At 35.4% G+C, this 18,087-nt stretch overlaps 4 protein-coding genes and 1 pseudogene across 4 annotated transcripts; all 5 read left to right on the top strand.

Annotated features, from left to right (window-relative positions):
* The first annotated feature begins 261 nt into the window (after positions 1-261).
* On the top strand, positions 262-729 carry LOC142624855 (uncharacterized). The gene has a single exon (XM_075798591.1). The coding sequence runs from the start codon at positions 262-264 to the stop codon at positions 727-729; it is 468 nt and encodes a 155-aa protein (XP_075654706.1).
* A 109-nt stretch (positions 730-838) lies between these two features.
* LOC142624854 (acyltransferase GLAUCE-like) lies at positions 839-4,958 on the top strand (annotated as a pseudogene).
* Positions 4,959-10,659: 5,701 nt separating this feature from the next.
* LOC142624853 (uncharacterized) lies at positions 10,660-12,087 on the top strand. The gene has a single exon (XM_075798590.1). It carries the CDS (start codon positions 10,660-10,662, stop codon positions 12,085-12,087), a length of 1,428 nt encoding a protein of 475 aa, XP_075654705.1.
* An 18-nt stretch (positions 12,088-12,105) lies between these two features.
* On the top strand, positions 12,106-14,787 carry LOC142624852 (uncharacterized). The gene is made up of 3 exons (XM_075798589.1): positions 12,106-13,095; positions 13,300-13,496; positions 13,611-14,787. The coding sequence occupies exons 1-3, from the start codon at positions 12,106-12,108 to the stop codon at positions 14,785-14,787; spliced, it is 2,364 nt and encodes a 787-aa protein (XP_075654704.1).
* A 1,759-nt stretch (positions 14,788-16,546) lies between these two features.
* LOC142626250 (nuclear transcription factor Y subunit B-5-like) lies at positions 16,547-17,494 on the top strand. The gene has a single exon (XM_075800050.1). The coding sequence runs from the start codon at positions 16,669-16,671 to the stop codon at positions 17,047-17,049; it is 381 nt and encodes a 126-aa protein (XP_075656165.1). The 5' UTR covers positions 16,547-16,668; the 3' UTR covers positions 17,050-17,494.
* The last annotated feature ends 593 nt before the right edge of the window (positions 17,495-18,087 follow it).

The raw sequence follows: 18,087 nt of genomic DNA, 5'->3' as shown, positions 1-18,087 counted from the left end.
GATTATGAGAACTTGAAACCACTTTGGCAATCAATTTGGAGTTTGTCAGTCTTGAGTAAGGTTAAGCACCTGATATGGAGAACAGCCAGAAATTCATTACCTACGAAGATGAGCTTGGTGAGGAGAAAAGTTATTGTAGATGACTGTTGTGAAATCTGTTAGGGGTAGCAAGAAGATGTACTCCATGCTCTTTATTGTTGCCCGAAACTTGAAGAAGTATGGGCCCTCAATCCTTTATGGAACCATAGTAGTTTAAGGCAAATGACTTCCTTTCTTGATCTAATAGGCAGTATTTTTACAGAGAATAGAGAGCCGACGATTTTCTCTATGGTGGTATGGGTAGTGTGGAAGAGGAGGAATGACCTTCGGATTGGGAAAACTTGTGGCATACTTGGACAGCTATTCTCACAGGCCAAAGACAGACTGAGGGAATTTGTTATGCACAACACCACAACGACTTCTGCTATGCAAAGAACACCAGGACGATGGCAACCACCAAATAATAATCACTACAAAATAAACTTTGATGGGGCGCTTTTTCAGGCAAATAATTGTGCAGGGATAGGAGCTGTTATTCGGAATGGATGTGGGCAGGTTATGGTGCCCCTTTCTAAACAAATTCCCCTTCCCTCGTCAGTCATTGAAGTGGAAGCATTGGCAGCAAGAAGAGCATTAATCTCAGCGCAGGAAATTGATTTCACCAGAGTAGTGCTGGAAGGAGACTCTTAGACCCTCATCACTGCTCTCAAGACTGGTTCACACACCCTAGCGCACTTTGGACACATTGCTCAGGATATACGGTATTTAGCCTCTAGTTTTTCAGATGTAAGGTATACACATGTACGTAGACAATGCAATACTGCAACTCACTCACTTGCGAGACGAGCAATCATTTCCCCTTTTTTACAAGTCTGGATGGAAGATGTACCACCAGAACTTGCAGATGTACTTCAGGTTGACTTCCAAAGCCTTGATTAATAATATGCTTGGTATGGATTCTCAAAAAAAAAAAAAAAAACTCTTTTGTTAATATAAAGCAATTGGGTTGATCAATGAAACGAAACAAAATCCCATAAAAAAAAAATGAAACGAAACAAAAGATGTTTTGATAAACAACTCCAAACAAAGGTATTGCTTGTCACTCTTGGAAGTTGCAAAACCTCCTGTCATAAACAAGTTTTTCTTTTAACTTTTTAATTTCTTTGTTTTTGTGTAATTTTGAGCAACTTTCAACCCAAAAAAAAAAAAAAATACTACATTCAAATGCTACTAGTGTGTTTGACTACACTTATTTGCTATTAACTTATTTACTTGAAGATGAGGTGAGATTAAAAGTAACCTTAAACAAATATGCTAACTTTTTTGTTAATATAATAAGAATAAGAGTACCTATCAAAAAAAAAAAAAGAAGAAGAAGAAGAAAGAATAAGAGTAATGTGATGAAATTGGGTTGTCCAAGCAAAGCCAAAGAAAAAGATGGTTTGATAATCTATGTGAAACAAAAATAACAATTATTTATGCTTTAAAAAGCTTTCAACAAAAGAACTAAATCCAAACGCATGGAGTAGTGTTTGTCTAAACTTATTCGCTGTTAACTATTTGCTTATATGCGATAGGCCCTAGGTAACGTTGGGCTTGTTTGTTTAAAACGTTGGGCTGATTTGTAGTAGGCAGCTGTGTTGGGCCTGGGCTTTCTGACAAACCAATTAAGATACGATGGGCCTAAGATAAGAGCCCGGACTCCAACATAGAACAACTTAGATTATGTACTTTTTTTTTTTAGTTTCACCCAGACAAAAAAATAATAATAAAGGGGAAAATGTTTCATGCTCTCCTGTACACAAAACATTTATAATTTCTGGCAACATGTTCACATTTTGTAATAGTAGCTACATTTAAAATGTGAAATAATGAATGATGATTATGTGATATGTACAGTAATAGAGTGTGTGAGAATCAATTCAAATAATAATAATAATCATAATAATAAACGTTGGCAATATGGCTATGCCTATACCTATATGCCTCAAACAATTAATATAAAAACTATAAAGTAACAAAAAAATATGACAAAAAAGAGGGCCACATAGTTGTGTACGATCCCCCTTTTTTGCCTTAGCATCATTATTATACTTTGATTTATGGATATAGCTATGAGCCTATGACTCTAAAAATATCTTGACAAAATGACGTTTGAATCAATCAGGTGCCCCCCGCCCCCCCTCTGTGTGTGTGTGTGTTTGGTTTGCACTTTGCAGCTTATTCAGGCTATTTGTTTATGTTATAAAACTCTACCTTATAATTGTATTTCTATTGAACTTATTTTTTAAACAATATATTTAAGTACACACCCAGTTTAATATTATGTTGAAGTAGTTGAATGCGGTCAATTTTCTGCTCACCATTTTTTTCATAGACCTAATGTTTTTTCTCCATCATTCACATTAAAATAGTTCAGCAAATTGTAAAATTGAGAATGAAAATAAGTGTATTATAATATTGTTGTTGTTGTTGTTGTTTTTTTTATAAAAAAAAAAAAAATCAAATGAATGTCTCAAACCAACTGTGTGTGTGAGTGTGTGAAAGAGAAGTATAAACATGTTCGTTAGTGGCTGCAATTCTGCAAATGCATAAAAAGAAACGAAAATCTCATGCCTTCATTTTAGGTTCCATGAATGGTGAATATTGTGCAGTTATTTACAACATTAAACATAGCCTTCTTTAACCAATCAGTGAGGAGTGAGGACCCACTCTTAAAAACCCACTAGTCATGCTTTTCTAATCCATATCTTCACAAATCTCTAAACCCTACATTTTAGATCTTCCACCACTATAACTTAAAATATAACAATCACACACAACCAATCATCTTGTTGATCTCAAAAGGTTATGTGAGCTCTCTCCAAGGACATCATTATTCTCACAACCAATGAAGATGTGGTAAAAGAAGAGCCGTTTGATATATGTGTTTAAATACATATTTTTAGTTTTTAAATAATATTACACATATTTTTATACACTTTTTTACTTATTTATATTTAAAAAAAAATTAAAAACGGTTATTTAAACGTATTTACCAAACACTCCTTACTTTTTCGGAAACAACCGCTCAGAACCAACGGAAACAATTTTTCTATCAAACATTGACCTGTCAGTAACTTTTCCTGTTGAAACAGTTTGCCTTTTTGAAGTACATCCAGACAAGAGCTCTTCAAATTGAATATCTCTCAAAGAGTGACGCAAGCAGTGACTGATGTGCTCTTAGTTCTTTAGTATTTCATATTTTCATGGCTGGCAGGCTCAAGTTCAACCATGAGATTGGGAGGTTGAAGCTTTGTTTGTCACTGCCACCTCTAGACTAGGCTTAGGTTGAAGGATATTGGAAAACTCTTTCTTCCAAATCCAACATTTCATCATTTAGTTTATCGGCCTGGCCTATCCAAAAGCCTAGCCCGAACATCACTTTTCACCATCCGGGGAAATGCTTTCCTTTAGTTATTTTCCAAACAATTAGGTAGTAGTTGGGGTGTGTGTTCAACCTACCAATCCAAACATTCAACTCAACTGAATTTGATACCTCATGGTGGTTTTTTGTGGATTGATAAATTGGGTTAGTTCAGGTTCGTAAAATAATCAACCAGAGAAATTTGACCCGACCCAACCCAAGTTATTGATGGTTAAAAATATGTGTTTTAATTGTGTCAGTTTAATTTATTTTTAATTTTGAAACTTTGTTTAAACTAGCTGATTTGATTTATTTTGGTATCTTGAGACTTAATTTTATTTAATACTTTTGAGTTTTAGGTTTATTTGTGTAAATTATAGTAATTTATTGAATAATGAGTTTAAATGAATTCAATGAATTTTTTATTATGCCCACAAAAATGGTCTCAACCTAACCAAATAGTTAGAATGAGTTAGGTTGAAGATTTCTCAACTTGGGGAAGTTGGGTAGCTTGAAAATCCTCGAATCCAATCTATGCGCAACCCTAATTTTAGCTAGGTCAAATTATAATTTTTCTATTAAAATAAGCGAGTCCTTTTAGATCCTTAGGCAACTTTGAGGTCCCAGCAAGGTTTGAATGTGGATGCTTTGTAACAAATCATTGAATTCTTGATGGAAGGTCAGCTAGTGAAATGTTTCAGAATCTTTCCTCTATATGCAGAGGTGAAGGCATAAGAAGCTAAGTGTTATACAATATATGACAGAACATGTTTAAAAGCAAAAAACCCACCTCAAATCAAATGCTCACGTAAGAAATAAGGAATATATGTAAAGCTAAAGGATATTTCGTCAATTCGTCTCTTGCCTCATCATTCACTGCACCTAGCCAGCTGTTCCCATCTCCATTGATTTTTTCAAAAGAATACATTCACAAAGTTCTCTCATTTACACCTAAAATGATTACCGCACTCAAAGGAAAAGCCATGAATAATGAATGCTCAAGCTTTGAAAATATTGTAGCTCACCTTTGGAGAGCAAGAACAAGGGCTATTTTCACAAACTCAGATAAACTCTCAACAGTTCTTTTTGCAGTGGACATAAGGTCTAAAATATCTACCAACACTGCCAAATGGGTTTGCAGGGAATGCTATGATTACAGCACATGCCACTTCAAAAGTGGCTGATTTGGTAGAGAAGCCATTCTGTTTCTGTGTTGAGAAGGTGATGGAAGCTATTGAGGTCAGAGATGGTTGGAGGTTTACAGAGGCATCCCTGCAACTTGCAAAGGGAACTTCAATGTTTCAGCTTGGTCGAAATTGCCTTTTAGTGAGCTTGACTTTGGGTTGGGTTTGGGAAGCCTGGTCACGGTGGACCTGTGGTTAGTGGGAACAACGAGTTTGTGCTGCTTCTTTCTGATGGAAAAAGTGAGAGAAATGGGGGAGGCATTAATGCATGGTTGGGTCTTGAATATGACAAGATGAAAGAGTTCATGCTCCATATTTTTGAAATATGACACCAAGTCTTCACCAACATAGGCAAGTAATTAATTTCAATGCCTAGAGGGCGAGGTAATATTCTTGTAAATAATTCACTACTTCTGTTTACTTTGATAAAAAAAGAAAAGAAAAAAAAAAGGAGAGAATGCCAATAACTTTTAGGATCAACACAGTGTATATGTATTATCATGTCATTTTAAAATTTTAAATAAAATTAAACAACACTAAATACACCTTTAAATTTATAATATTTAATCTCACTTTAAATTGAGAGAATTTGTTTTTGGTTTGAACATGGTTAGCTGGGTTTGCATGGTGTTAATAAATAAGGGGAAAAAAAATTGTTTTTACCCTAAAAATTTGTTTGAAGTTTTGTTTTACGTTTCTAAATTTAAAAAAAAAAATTAGTTCATCCAAAAACTATTGAAATCATTACACTTTTTGTTCTTAAATTTTAAAAACATCATTTTTCACCCAGAAACTATTAAAAATATTTATTTTTTATATAACCCTAAATTTTAAAAAAGAGTTCTTTTACCATGCATGTGACCAATAGTTTTATGCTCCCCATTCACCTCATGTGTGTCATTTTGTTTTGTTTTTTGTTGTTGTTATTTTTTTTTTGTTTTTAAAAGTAATGGTCTAGGTTAGGGATAGCAAAATGCTTTACTCATCTAGTCCCACATGGGTTTTCTCACTTAATTATTATTATTTTTTAAAAATGTAATGGTCTAGGTTAGGGATAGCAAAATGCTTTACTCATCTAGCCCAGCATGGGTTTTCTCACTGCGAAAAGGTGACGGGGTGGAGACGGGTTTTGTTCGCACTACCCATCTTTTCCTAAATGTGTTTTTATGTGTTTTTATTTAATATATATTTAGATTATGTATATATAAAATCTAATTTTTTTTTCATACCCTATTTATAATTTATTTGTTTTATATATTTCATTACCATCCCCAAAGTAGTTAATTTCCCACCCTCTAGTACCCTCTTAATTATTCATTCCCTTTCTATTTCATCTCTTTAATTTGAATATTGAAAACACCTCATTAGAGAAAGCAACATATACTCTCAATACCTAACTTGCCTCATGGGGCATTTTTCTTGCCACGAAGAGGGGATGGGGCAGGGATGAAGCACCCCTGATTTGACCCCTTCCCATTCAATTGCCATCCTTCCAAGTTAGACACGACAAATTATTAATGCTAAAATAGGAACATAGGATAGACAAATATTTAATCTTGTCCAATAATAAAATGCCATCTAAAGAAAAAGATTTAGGTCATTTTGGTTATACACAATTGTCAGTTTTTTTAAGATATTTTCTCCTCTTCCCGTGTGTGTGTTAAAATACTTAGTATATATATATCAAAAAAAAAAATCTCACATGTCAAACCCACTAACACAAAATATCTCATCTCCTCCCTTGTACCCAAATAACCCTAGATCTTATTCACTGTTGTCATAAGCCTCCACCTTCACTCGCTTCTATTCGCTGCTGTAGCCACCAGCCTCCACTAGTTGACCCAACACATGTTCGACAATGGCATTGTTATCGAACCAACACAAACATATGGCCCGATCCGTTCTTTTACAACTGGAGCACCTTGGAAATTGTCCAAATAACAACAACTTAGAGACATGAACAATAACTTTTCCATCCTTAGTTCCTTACAAATGTTTGAGAGCCTAATTTTGGGGCTATCCATTCCTTTTAGTTTCATTGCATCGAGTTTATTAATGAGTGAAAAAAGTAGAAGAAAGCACTTCTAGACTTGCCTTAAGTGATTATATTAGTTAGTGAGTATGTATATAAAGGAGCCAATTTCTATTACAAAATGAAATAGAATCTACTGTCCTCTAATAGTGTCTTGCTGCATTTGAACATGTAAGGCTTTTCGGTTCAAGCCGGCTATACAAAAGGGTTGAATTTGATTATTGATACACCCAATATGTGCAGTAGCTAGAGCACAAACTTTGGACAGCAAATGCATGTTCAACCTATAACATTCGTCACTTCAAACATATTTTGATAATTGATTTTTTTTTGGTAAACCTAAATCAATCCACTTCTAAAAGGATCCAAACAAAAATGAAAATTGACCATAGAATATTTAATTGGTCATCAGCTACTTCAAGATGCTTTTAGTCTCCACCAAAGGTATCAGAAACCCGGAAGATCCGTTGGGGTTTAAACAAGGCGATTGCCTGATTGGCCACTTAATCCTTTTCTTTTCAACTGTTGGAATTATAATGAAAATCTTCAAGCTTTTTGTCCTATTGATCCTAGTGGGCCAATGCCAATTTCCAGAAGGGAGTTGCTCTTCCATGGCCATCAATGATGAATTTTTTTTTTTTTTGAATTCATTAGAAATATTATTACATAAATGCCCCGTTCTTTTTCGGGCTCAAACCGAGGCTCCTGTGCTCCCCCCATGTACTTAAGGAATGGGGAAGTAGCATCCCGCTCAACTTACTTGGTGTTGCCTTCAATGAGGATTTGATTATGTTTGAAATTCAAATTCAATAAATCTTAAAGACAATATTTAATAATTTTTTTACAATTGTTGAGGTGACATGTTTAAACATTTTCTATACATAAAATGATATTAGTAATATATTAATGTAAATGTGAAGATATAATTTAAGAACAAAATGTAGGTACATCACATTAGTGTTGTTTCTTAAATTTCCCTCTTAAAATTTAGTTCTGTGGCTTTTTTCTTATGAGATCAAAGTATATTTTTTAATTTAGTACAACCATGTAGCTGAATCTTAAGAGAAGAACCAAAGAAATAACACATAAATACTGTACATAAATATTACTCATAATTTAATCAAAAGTTAACATTTTAGAAAACTGTGAGAAATTTTATATTCTAAAATTTCTCATTCAAAGTAGATTTAATAGGAAGATGGATGATAAGATTCTTTGCCGAAATAGCAAGGAGACAGCAGGATATTCCTCAAGATTCTAGAAGTACTTTCTATTTTTATTGGCTTGGTAGATTCTCAAAAGACTTGCATCCACACTCCTAGTAGTATTATTTTATACTAGTTTTCAATTTACATTCAGGCTTAGTTTATAATTGCTTCCACCATACTTTCATTTGCCCCAGATAGTAGGGCTACTTGAATCTAAGTGCTCTCGATTTTAATGGAAGCAAAAAGCTAGCAGTGTGCGCAGTAGTACAGACCACTATAATGTACTATAATCATACAATTTTCTGGTGGTACAATGTTGTCTGAAAATCAAGATTGGTATATTAAAGATGTAGATTAGTGCTGTTCCATAATGATCATGACTATAAATTAACTTTGTTCAATCGAAATAATAGTTTAAAACAAGATTATTGAGGAATTGTTCATATTAAAAAAATATGGACGAATTTATTTTTATAGAGTATTCTTTTTGGGATAACCATAACATGATTGGTCAGTTTAAGAAGAAAGAGAATGACTTCTCAAATGCCTGCACTAGGAAATTGAATTTATAGACTAGAACTATAAGCTTTTTTTTGAGAAACCTAGAACTATAAGCTTGAAGAATCATTTCTGTAGAAAGTAATGTGGTACTATATCCTTGAGAGTCAGTCTGGCTTGCCACAACTTTGTTTTCCATTCAAGGCATGGGAATTAATAACATACACAAGGACACAATTTTTTTTCCCTGCCAAAATTTTCATTTTAAATTAGAAAAGTGCTATTTTTTTTTTTCAAGAAAATATCAGGTTTTTGTGAAAATGATAAGTTAGGCCATTAGCCAATGATAATTGAGTTTGAACTTGTTCTAAAGGAAAAAGAAAAATGTAAGCCAATTTTGTAGAATAATTCCCAAGATTAGTTCAAATTAGCTCAATTCAGTTCGCAATTTATTTATATAAATATATTTTAAAGTTCAAGTTAAATACTATAAATCTAAAATTAAATTTGATTTAAATTTTTTAAATAACATAACACAATATACAATGTTTTTCTTTTATATTTATTTTTTAAGACAGATGACACAATATATAAACTTCTCTCTCTCTGGCTCTTCGTAGTCTTTGACAGTAGAAGATACACACTCACTCCTTTGTGAGTTTTCAACTCTTCTGATCTAATTTCTACCAGATTGCAGTAAGGGTCAGGGGTTTTTTATCCCCAATTTTTTCTAAAAATTTCTTTTTTCTTTACTCTTTACCCTTTCCTACACCCCTCTACTGACAGGATGGATGCAACCTTGGAAGATCTTTGGAAACGTTTCAAGTTATCTGCAGAAGAAAGAGGAGTGCTGACCGTGGAAGCCCATGATGTAGCTGTGTCTAAGCAGCAGGCCAAGTTCAGCATTTTGTTTAAATTGCAAACTAACAGAGATTTCAACAAGGATGCCTTCAAGTCAACATGTGCGAATCTTTGGCGTGGATCTCATGGGGTCAACATCAAAGAGGTTGGGAAAAATTTATTTATTGCTATTTTTGTTTCAGAAGAACATCTAGGGGTCGTTTTTGACAAAGGCCCTTGGTCCTTTGATAAAAAACTTATTTTGATGAAAAGATTTTTTGGGGATGTCAGTCCAGCTAAAGTCACATTTACTCATTCTGCCTTTTGGATTCGTATCTTTAATATTCCTATTAAGAGTATGAGCAGAGAAGTGGGGGTTAAGATAGCCAATGAGGTGGGCGAGCTTATCACTGTTGATGCTCCTAAGAGTGGAGTTGTTTGGGGTCCATTTCTTCGGGTTAGAGTGAATATTGATATTACCAAACCACTTATGCGTGGTAAAATGATAAATATTGAATATTAAGATGATGAATGGGTTGTGTTTAAATATGAAAGGCTTCCTATCTTTTGTTACCGCTGTGGAATTTTGGGTCATCAAGATCGGGAATGCCCTCAATTGAAAACTGGACATTTTTCTTTAGATGATGAGGATTTTCAATTCGGACCTTGGCTTCGCTCTACGGCTCCAAGGGGATTGCGGAAAAATGACTCAAGCCGTGCTCACTCAGAAACAAGAACAGAGGATGATGATGATGTCCATTCGGTGGCTAAGGAACGTGGTGAATCCTTGCATCACCGCCATCTTTCGACTGAATTAATACCGTTGGTTGGGGCCAATGACCCAACAGAGCCAGGTATGCCCCCTGAAGGTAATTTGAATTTTTGTGAGCCGGAAATGGATAGGATTCCTAGTCCGAATCAGATTTTGAATTCTCAAAGAGATGAGGCGAATTTGAGATCCGGTTTAATCTCTAATTCAGAGTCTGATTTGAATTTGAAAGGAAGAGATAGGGGTGAATCTACTAGCAAGCTGGATATTGGAGATAAAACCGAAATTCATAGGGGGATCCTGATAGACTTCTCTTCAAACTCAAAGTCTAGCCAACTTAGGCCTTCTGGTAGGCATCTAACTGAAGATAATTTTGAAAAGCTTGAAGATAATTACTCTAAAGTTGGGGAAGATATTGAGATGAGCACGTCATTTGAATCTGTGGAGAATTTAGACTTAACAAAACACTCTTTACGTAGTTGGAAACGTATTATTCGGGATGATATGGTTTTGAATCCAAATCAGTCTCCCAGTCTGAAGGTGTTGAGTTCTAAACGGCATTATGATCCTAATCACTCTGTAAAACTGCATCTACATCAGAAAAAACAAGCCATTGATCCATCTGATACCCTTTTTTTTTGTCCTCTAACTGGGGTTGGTACTCAATCCCCCCCTTCTCTTCCATGAAAATTCTCAGCCTTAACTGCCGTGGGCTTGGGATCCCAGAGGCAGTACTTGAACTTCGTTGTTTATCAATGGAAGAAGGTCCCCAAGTTTTATTTCTGTGTGAAACTAAACTTGATAAATATGGTTTTGCTAACTTGAAAAGGAAGTTGGAGATGACACAAGGAGTGGAGGTTCCTCGTACAGGTTTGGGAGGAGGTTTAGCCCTGCTTTGGCATGAGCATATTGATGTTACAGTTAAAACTTTCTCTCCTCACCACATTGATGCTTTACTGAACAGTGGGGGTACTCTATGGCGGTTTACTGGTTTTTATGGTCACCCTGCGACAGCAAAGAGGTGGGAATCTTGGGATCTTTTACGTCATTTGCATTCTGTTGGTTCTTATCCTTGGCTTCTCATGGGTGATTTTAATGAGATTCTTCATCCTGATGAGTATTGGGGCAAGGGTGCAAGACCGTTTACTCAGATTATTGAATTCCAACGGGTTGTTGATGACTGCTCTTTACTGGACTTGGGTTTTGAGGGTCCAAAGTTCACTTGGTGCAATAACAGATTTCAGGGTAATCTCGTGTATGAAAGGTTAGATCGAGGACTGTATAATCAAGAATGGCTTAATTTATTCCCCCTATCTAAGCTTTTTCATATCCCTTTTGGATTCTCAGACCACTTAGCTTTGCTAACTGAAATTAAGGCATCCAGTCCAGTAATTCCAAGGGGTCCCAAGCATAGTTTCTTTCGTTTTGAGGCTTTATGGACTAGAAATGCAGAATGTGAAGCAGTAATTCGATCAAGTTGGGATATTCCTCAGTGGGGTACTCCAATGTATCGTCTTTCACAAAAAATCAAGGCTGTTCGGGTGGCTCTACTTCAATGGGGAGGAAGGAATGTTAGAGGTCTTTTCAAATCTATCGCTGCAAAAAGGAAACTTCTTTCTAGCCTAGAATCGGACTGCCACTTAATCCCAGCAGACTCTCATAGAATTCAACTGAGGAATGCAACTAGAGCTGAGCTTAATGAATTGATTTGTCAGGAAGAGGCTTATTGGCATCAACGTTCTAAGGTGGCATGGCTACAGTCTGGTGATCGCAATACAAAATTTTTTCATGCAGTAGCCTCTCATAGAAGAAGAAGGAATGAGATCTCAAAGCTTAAAGATTCTAATGGCAATTGGGTTTCACAGCAGGCAGATTTGGAAGCATTGGCAATTCAATATTTTCAGGGTATTTTTACATCTGTTTCTTCCAGCTCCTTTCAACAAGTTATCCAACATATGGATCGGGTGGTTACTCCAGAAATGAACAGTGATTTACTTGAAGAATTCTCTGATGATGAAGTAAAGACAGCTCTCTTTCAGATGCATCCCACGAAAGCACTCCCAGATGGTATGAATCCACTTTTTCGGCATTATTGGCATATTGTAGGTTGATGTTACTGGAGAGGCGTTATGGATTGTCTCAATTCAGGGAGTATGTTAAGTAGTATTAACCTCACTCATATTACTCTTATCCCTAAGAAGAAAAATGCTGAATCTATGTCTCATTTTCGGCCTATTAGTCTTTGTAATGTAATTTTCAAGATTGTTTCGAAGGTCTTGGCTAACAGACTGAAGAAGATATTAGGGACGATTATCTCTGATTGTCAGAGTGCGTTTGTGTCTAACAAACTTATCACAGATAATATTCTCATCTCCTTTGAAACTTTACATTACATGAAGACCAAACGGTGGGGTAACACAACTCATATGGCTCTCAAGCTTGATATGAGTAAGGCATACGATAGAGTGGAATGGGATTATCTCGAAGCTTTGATGTTTAAAATGGGTTTTCATCCCCGATGGGTGAATTTAGTGATGGTTGGAATTTCTTCAGTTTCATATTCAGTCATTATGAATGGTGTGGCTTCAGGTTATATTAAACCTTCTAGAGGCATTCGACAAGGGGATCCTCTTTCTCCTCATTTATTTCTGCTTTGCTCTGAAGGTTTTACTGCACTAATTAGGAATGCAGCTCAGACCAACAGATTGCATGGTATTAGGATATCTCGGAATGCTCCCAGGATTACTCATCTGCTTTTTGCCGACGATAGTCTATTATTTTGTAATGCTTCCATGGAAGAATGCCAGGTTATTAAGGAGATTCTTTGCACATATGAATTGGCATCTGGACAGAAAGTTAATTGTGATAAAACTTCCATATTTTTCAGCAAAAATACCTCGCTGGAAACCAGGGTGGCCATTAGAACTTTCTTGAATGCCACATCCTCAGAGCCTTTTGAAAAGTATCTTGGTCTGCCTCCCATCATTGGCAGAGGAAAGAAGCAAGCTTTTGCCGATATCAAGCTCAAAGTTCAATCTAAACTCAATGGTTGGAAAGGCAAGCTCTTATCACAAGCGGGGAAAGAGGTGTTGATCAAGTCAGTCGCTCAAGCAATCCCTGTATATGCTATGCATTGTTTCTTACTCCCATTGGGTCTTTGCAATGACCTCAATTCCATGATGGGTCAATTCTAGTGGGGGCAGCAGGGGGAGGAAAAGAAGATACATTGGTTAAGTTGGAAACAACTTTGTTTTGCAAAGAAAGATGGGGGGATGGGTTTCAGAGATTTGAGATGTTTTAATATTGCTTTGCTTGCTAAACAGGGCTGGAGACTTCTACATTGTCATGAATCTCTTTTCTACAAAGTTTTCAAGTCTAAATATTTTCCAAATGAATCTTTTTTGGAAGCATCTATCCCATCTCATTCTTCTTATGCTTGGCGCAGTATTGCTCAATGTCGTGATCTCTTGCTTCAAGGCAGCCGGTGGAGAGTTGGCAATGGAACTTTGATCAGTATATGGCAAGATAAGTGGCTGCCTATGGAGTGTAACTAGAAAATTATTTCCCCTCGTTCCATTTTGCCTCCAACAGCACGAGTTTCAGATTTAATTGATCTTTCTTCATTCCAACCAAGGTGGAAGACATTCTTTATAGATTCTATTTTCTTTTCCTTTGAGGCTGAGATTATTAAATCTATTCCTTTGAGCATTAGACAACCATCAGATTCTTTGATATGGACAAAAAACAGGGCAGGCACATTCACAGTCCGTAGTGCTTATTTTCTTCAAAAAGAGATTGAGGAGGCGGCGACTAGAAATGGAGCTTCATCTTCTAGTACTAGCCGGTTTAACTCATTCTGGAATAGTGTGTGGTCTTCTTTGATTCCACCCAAGATCAAATGTTTTATTTGGAGAGCTTGTAAAGATAGTCTGCCTCTTCGAACCAAGCTTTTTGACAGGAAGATTTCTAACTCATTTTCTTGTGTCTTATGTAATGATGCAGCTGAGTCATGCAGCCACCTTTTATGGGAATGTTCCTTTGCTCAGGCCGTTTGGCTTGAAGCTCCTTTTAGGAACTCTTTCAGCTTCCCTCTGCACACTCAGTTTATTGACATTATAGATGCTGCCATTAAAAAATTGCAATCCCCTGAGTTTGAGATTTTATGTGTGGCATTTTGGATGATCTGGAATTGCCGTAACAAAGTTGTTTTTGAAAATTCTAATCCTAAACCAGATGGCCTGTGGTCTAGAGCTTCTATTTATACACTGGAATTTATGGAGGTAAACAAGAAACATTTGGTCTCTTCAGCAGCACGGGTCTGTAGGTGGTCTCCTCCTTCCATTGATTCAGTGTTCAAGCTAAATATTGCTATTTCTCAGTCTAAGTCTTCTTCTTTTGTTGGTGTGGGGCTGCTTATTCGGAATTCAAAGGGGGAGGTAATGGCAGCAGCATGTGAACAAGCAAGGAAAGAGCTGAATGCTCTCTGGACAGCAGCTTCTGTGGTACGGATTGCACTTCTTTTTTGTCAAAAAATCAGCTTCACCAAGATCACTGCTGAAAGCAACTTTGCTGAATTGGTGGATCTTCTTAACTCAGATAGGACTTGTTCCCTTGAAGTAGCTTGGATTTTGGAGGATATTAAGCTAATTTGTGAACATTTTGTTGATATATCCTTTGTTTCTGTTCCTTTAAAATGTAATCGTGCTGCTCTAGCTCTTGCTAGTGTTGCAAAAGAAAATGAGGAGGCCATTGTTTGGATAGAAGAATGCCCCTCATTTCTCTTTCCCATTGTACAACTTGATATTGAATAAAATCTACTATCGTCTATTCTCAAAAAAAAAAAAAAAAAGACACAATATACATTATTAGTTATTACAAATAAAATTTTAATCGTAAAATATGGAAATGATTCTATTCCAATTTCCAACTTAATATCATACCTAAAATCTCACCAACCCTCCATTTGTTTTGCCGAAAAAGCAGGCAAATATATAGTAGTGACAAGTAAGAACTTTTGATGATTCAAACTCTGTTGACTGTTTTTTTTTATTTTTTGAAAAATGAAAATCAACCTCTATAAGCCAAATGGTAGCATCAAGCAATTATTTACGAAGCATATGATGATCTCAGGGGCAATAACTATGTCAAATATTCAGTGCTTTTACAATAGATTATAGCTAAGTGCAAAATTATTTGATTTAACTAGAAAAATGAAACCAACTCATCGTGAAAGTGGATATGCCAATATCCTATTCTGACTTTTCAATATGTGACTGAAGTGGAAAGTGTCAGCAGTTTTTTGAGCTCTTGGACAGTTTGCCATGCCTTTGTAGCATTACATGTACGGATTCAAATGACTAATAATTCAAATTATAACCCTACATTATTAAATTATAAAAAGAAATACTTTGCTGACGCATAGAATGACGAAATCTCAGCAAAATTATGCAATTAATAATTAATTAGCTCTCTTTCTTTTTTTTTTCTTTTTTTTTTCTCTCTTTAAAATTTTAAACCTTTTTTAAAGGCACGGATTGTTGGTTCCATGCCACGACATGATGCATTTACAAAAGTCGCGCCTTTTCATTATTCTAAGCATGCTGATTTGTCTGAGCTCATTAGTGAACTTTACCAAAACTCATCAAGTTAATGACTCCTGTATATCTTGGAGCCTTTAGGTCATTTTGAAAGATTACAAAGCCCTCTCAGCATCCATTAATTGTTACACGCAGAACGCAGTTGAATCATAAATTACTCATAAGGTATATTCTTGTATGTTGTTGTCACTGTGGGGGTGGACTTAGCCAAATAAATGATATGTAGTGATCATTATACAATAAAAGTAGTATAAATAATATGTGCAGATAAAAAGAAGTGATTATTTACTGATTCCTCCTCTTATGTGAATGTTAGGACTCCCTAATTTAATTTTATGCTAGAATTCATAATTTATGTGAGAAGATGAAGCGTTATGTTGATGTAAATAATTTTCTTGATGCAAGTGAATAAAAGTAGAGTAATGCGAGAGACAAGTTTTTTTACAAATTGTTGATGTGATAAATGATTATTAGTAAAAGAAAAATTAATATTAACGGTGAGCCTGGATGAAAACCAATGAAAAGTTGGTCACATCAATAATTTGTTAAAATATTACAAAATAATTTATGACTGTAGTATTACTCATAATAGTAAAATCAATAATACGTGGCGATAAAAGGAGTAATTATTTACTACTCTATCCTCTCATGTAAATTTTAGGTCTTCCTAATTTAAATTCATGATTGAATCTGCTATTTATGTGAGATTATGAAATATTATGTTAATGTACTCCAAAAATATGACTAAATAATTTTTTTTTTTTTATTTTAATGAAAGTGACGTTGTACCCATTGAAACCTATCCGTTCAACAGGTAATGAAAAAGAAAAGAAAAGGTTGGAAATTTTTGGGTGTCTCTGGTATTACTTGAGACTTGGTCTAACATTTCAAAAAATTTCATGGTATTTTGTGATGGAGCTCAAGCAAGAGGCCCACCATATGGATGCTGATGTGGTTGGCATAGCCACATGTCATTTTAAACAAGAAGACATAAGTTACAGCTTTTTATGTGTATATGTATATAAAGGGACCTTTTGACATCCGAAAGGACCATAGTCCATAACTCTCTGTCGAGGACAAATTCTATACTAGAAAATGGACGATAATGTTGGAGCTAGTGATCCAAATGAAGATAATAATAACATCAAAGAGCAAGAGCGGTTGCTTCCAATAGCCAACGTTGGCAGGATCATGAAGCAAAGTTTGCCACTCAATGCAAAAATCTCAAAGGAAGCCAAGGAAACTATGCAAGAATGTGTGTCTGAGTTCATTAGCTTTGTCACCAGTGAGGCATCTGATAAGTGCAGAAAGGAAAGGCGCAAGACTGTGAATGGAGATGATGTTTGCTGGGCACTGGAAGCACTAGGTTTCGATGACTATTCCGGGCCAATAAGAAGGTATTTGCACAGATATAGAGAACTAGAAGTAGAAAGAGCTAACCAAGACAGGGTTAGAGACAATGAAAGAGAAGCATGAATACCATTTTCTTATAGAAATTGCTGCCCCAACCAAGCAATCATGCTCTAGCTGTAGCTCCTACTCCAAGAAAGTCAATGTGATTGAAAGGAGTATAATAGCTTCAGCTCAAAGCCTTTTTAAGGCTTAAGGGATCACTAGAAAGCACTATGATTTAAATTTGTTAATGAAGAAGATTATGGTTTATGGATTCTTACCTTTTTAATTTTTTATCTGCGTGCTTTTTATAACACATCTTAGATTTGTGAATCTTTGCTCTTTTTTTCCCTGAATTACATAGTTTGCAATTGTCAACAAATTCATATTAGTTAGTATGTGAGATTAGGGAGTGGAAATTTGGGTTTTTAATTTGATCTTAGTGTTCTTTATCTGGAAAAATAGTGATGATTAAGCATTAATTCTTCCCAGCATCGTCGCGCAACAAGACGGACTGCAAAAGGTTAGTAAATCACTATCATGTCAACTTTTGATTGATAAATATGAAGCTGATATAGGAATTTGCTTACGGTTTGTCTATATACACACTCAGATTTTTTTTTTTTTTTTAAATCTCCATCACCTGCATGAGCAATCTAGTCATATATGTTTATTAATTCTATGAATTACCAATCTAAACAGTGTTTAATTTAGAGTTCATCTACATAGCAATGCTAAATCTCTCTCCATCTCAACTTTGTTTAGGGCAGGCCCTAGCTTTAACGCCGTCGCCGATACAGAACATATACTGTTATGAAGTCTACATTAATAGAGTTGGGAGTCCACATCTAATTAGTATATATTTTGTATGAGTGGGGATGTTGACCAGATTGGTTAAAGTAAATTTTTTTAGGTTTAGGGTTTAATTTTCTTTAACACACAGCTTTGTCAGTTGGGGACCACATTTCAGCAATGACTAAACACCTAATCCACCAAACGCCAAATAAACCCAAACAAAATAATATTGAGTAATGTTGATCATGTTCATTGTATCAAGCCACAATTTCATAAACATGAAGACAAATAGATACAGAGAGGACAAGAGTTAGGGTTTCAAAGGGT

This window comes from Castanea sativa, chromosome 2 (genome assembly GCF_040712315.1).
Source record: "Castanea sativa cultivar Marrone di Chiusa Pesio chromosome 2, ASM4071231v1".
NCBI lineage: Eukaryota > Viridiplantae > Streptophyta > Magnoliopsida > Fagales > Fagaceae > Castanea > Castanea sativa.
This window is presented reverse-complemented; position numbering and strand designations above follow the sequence as displayed.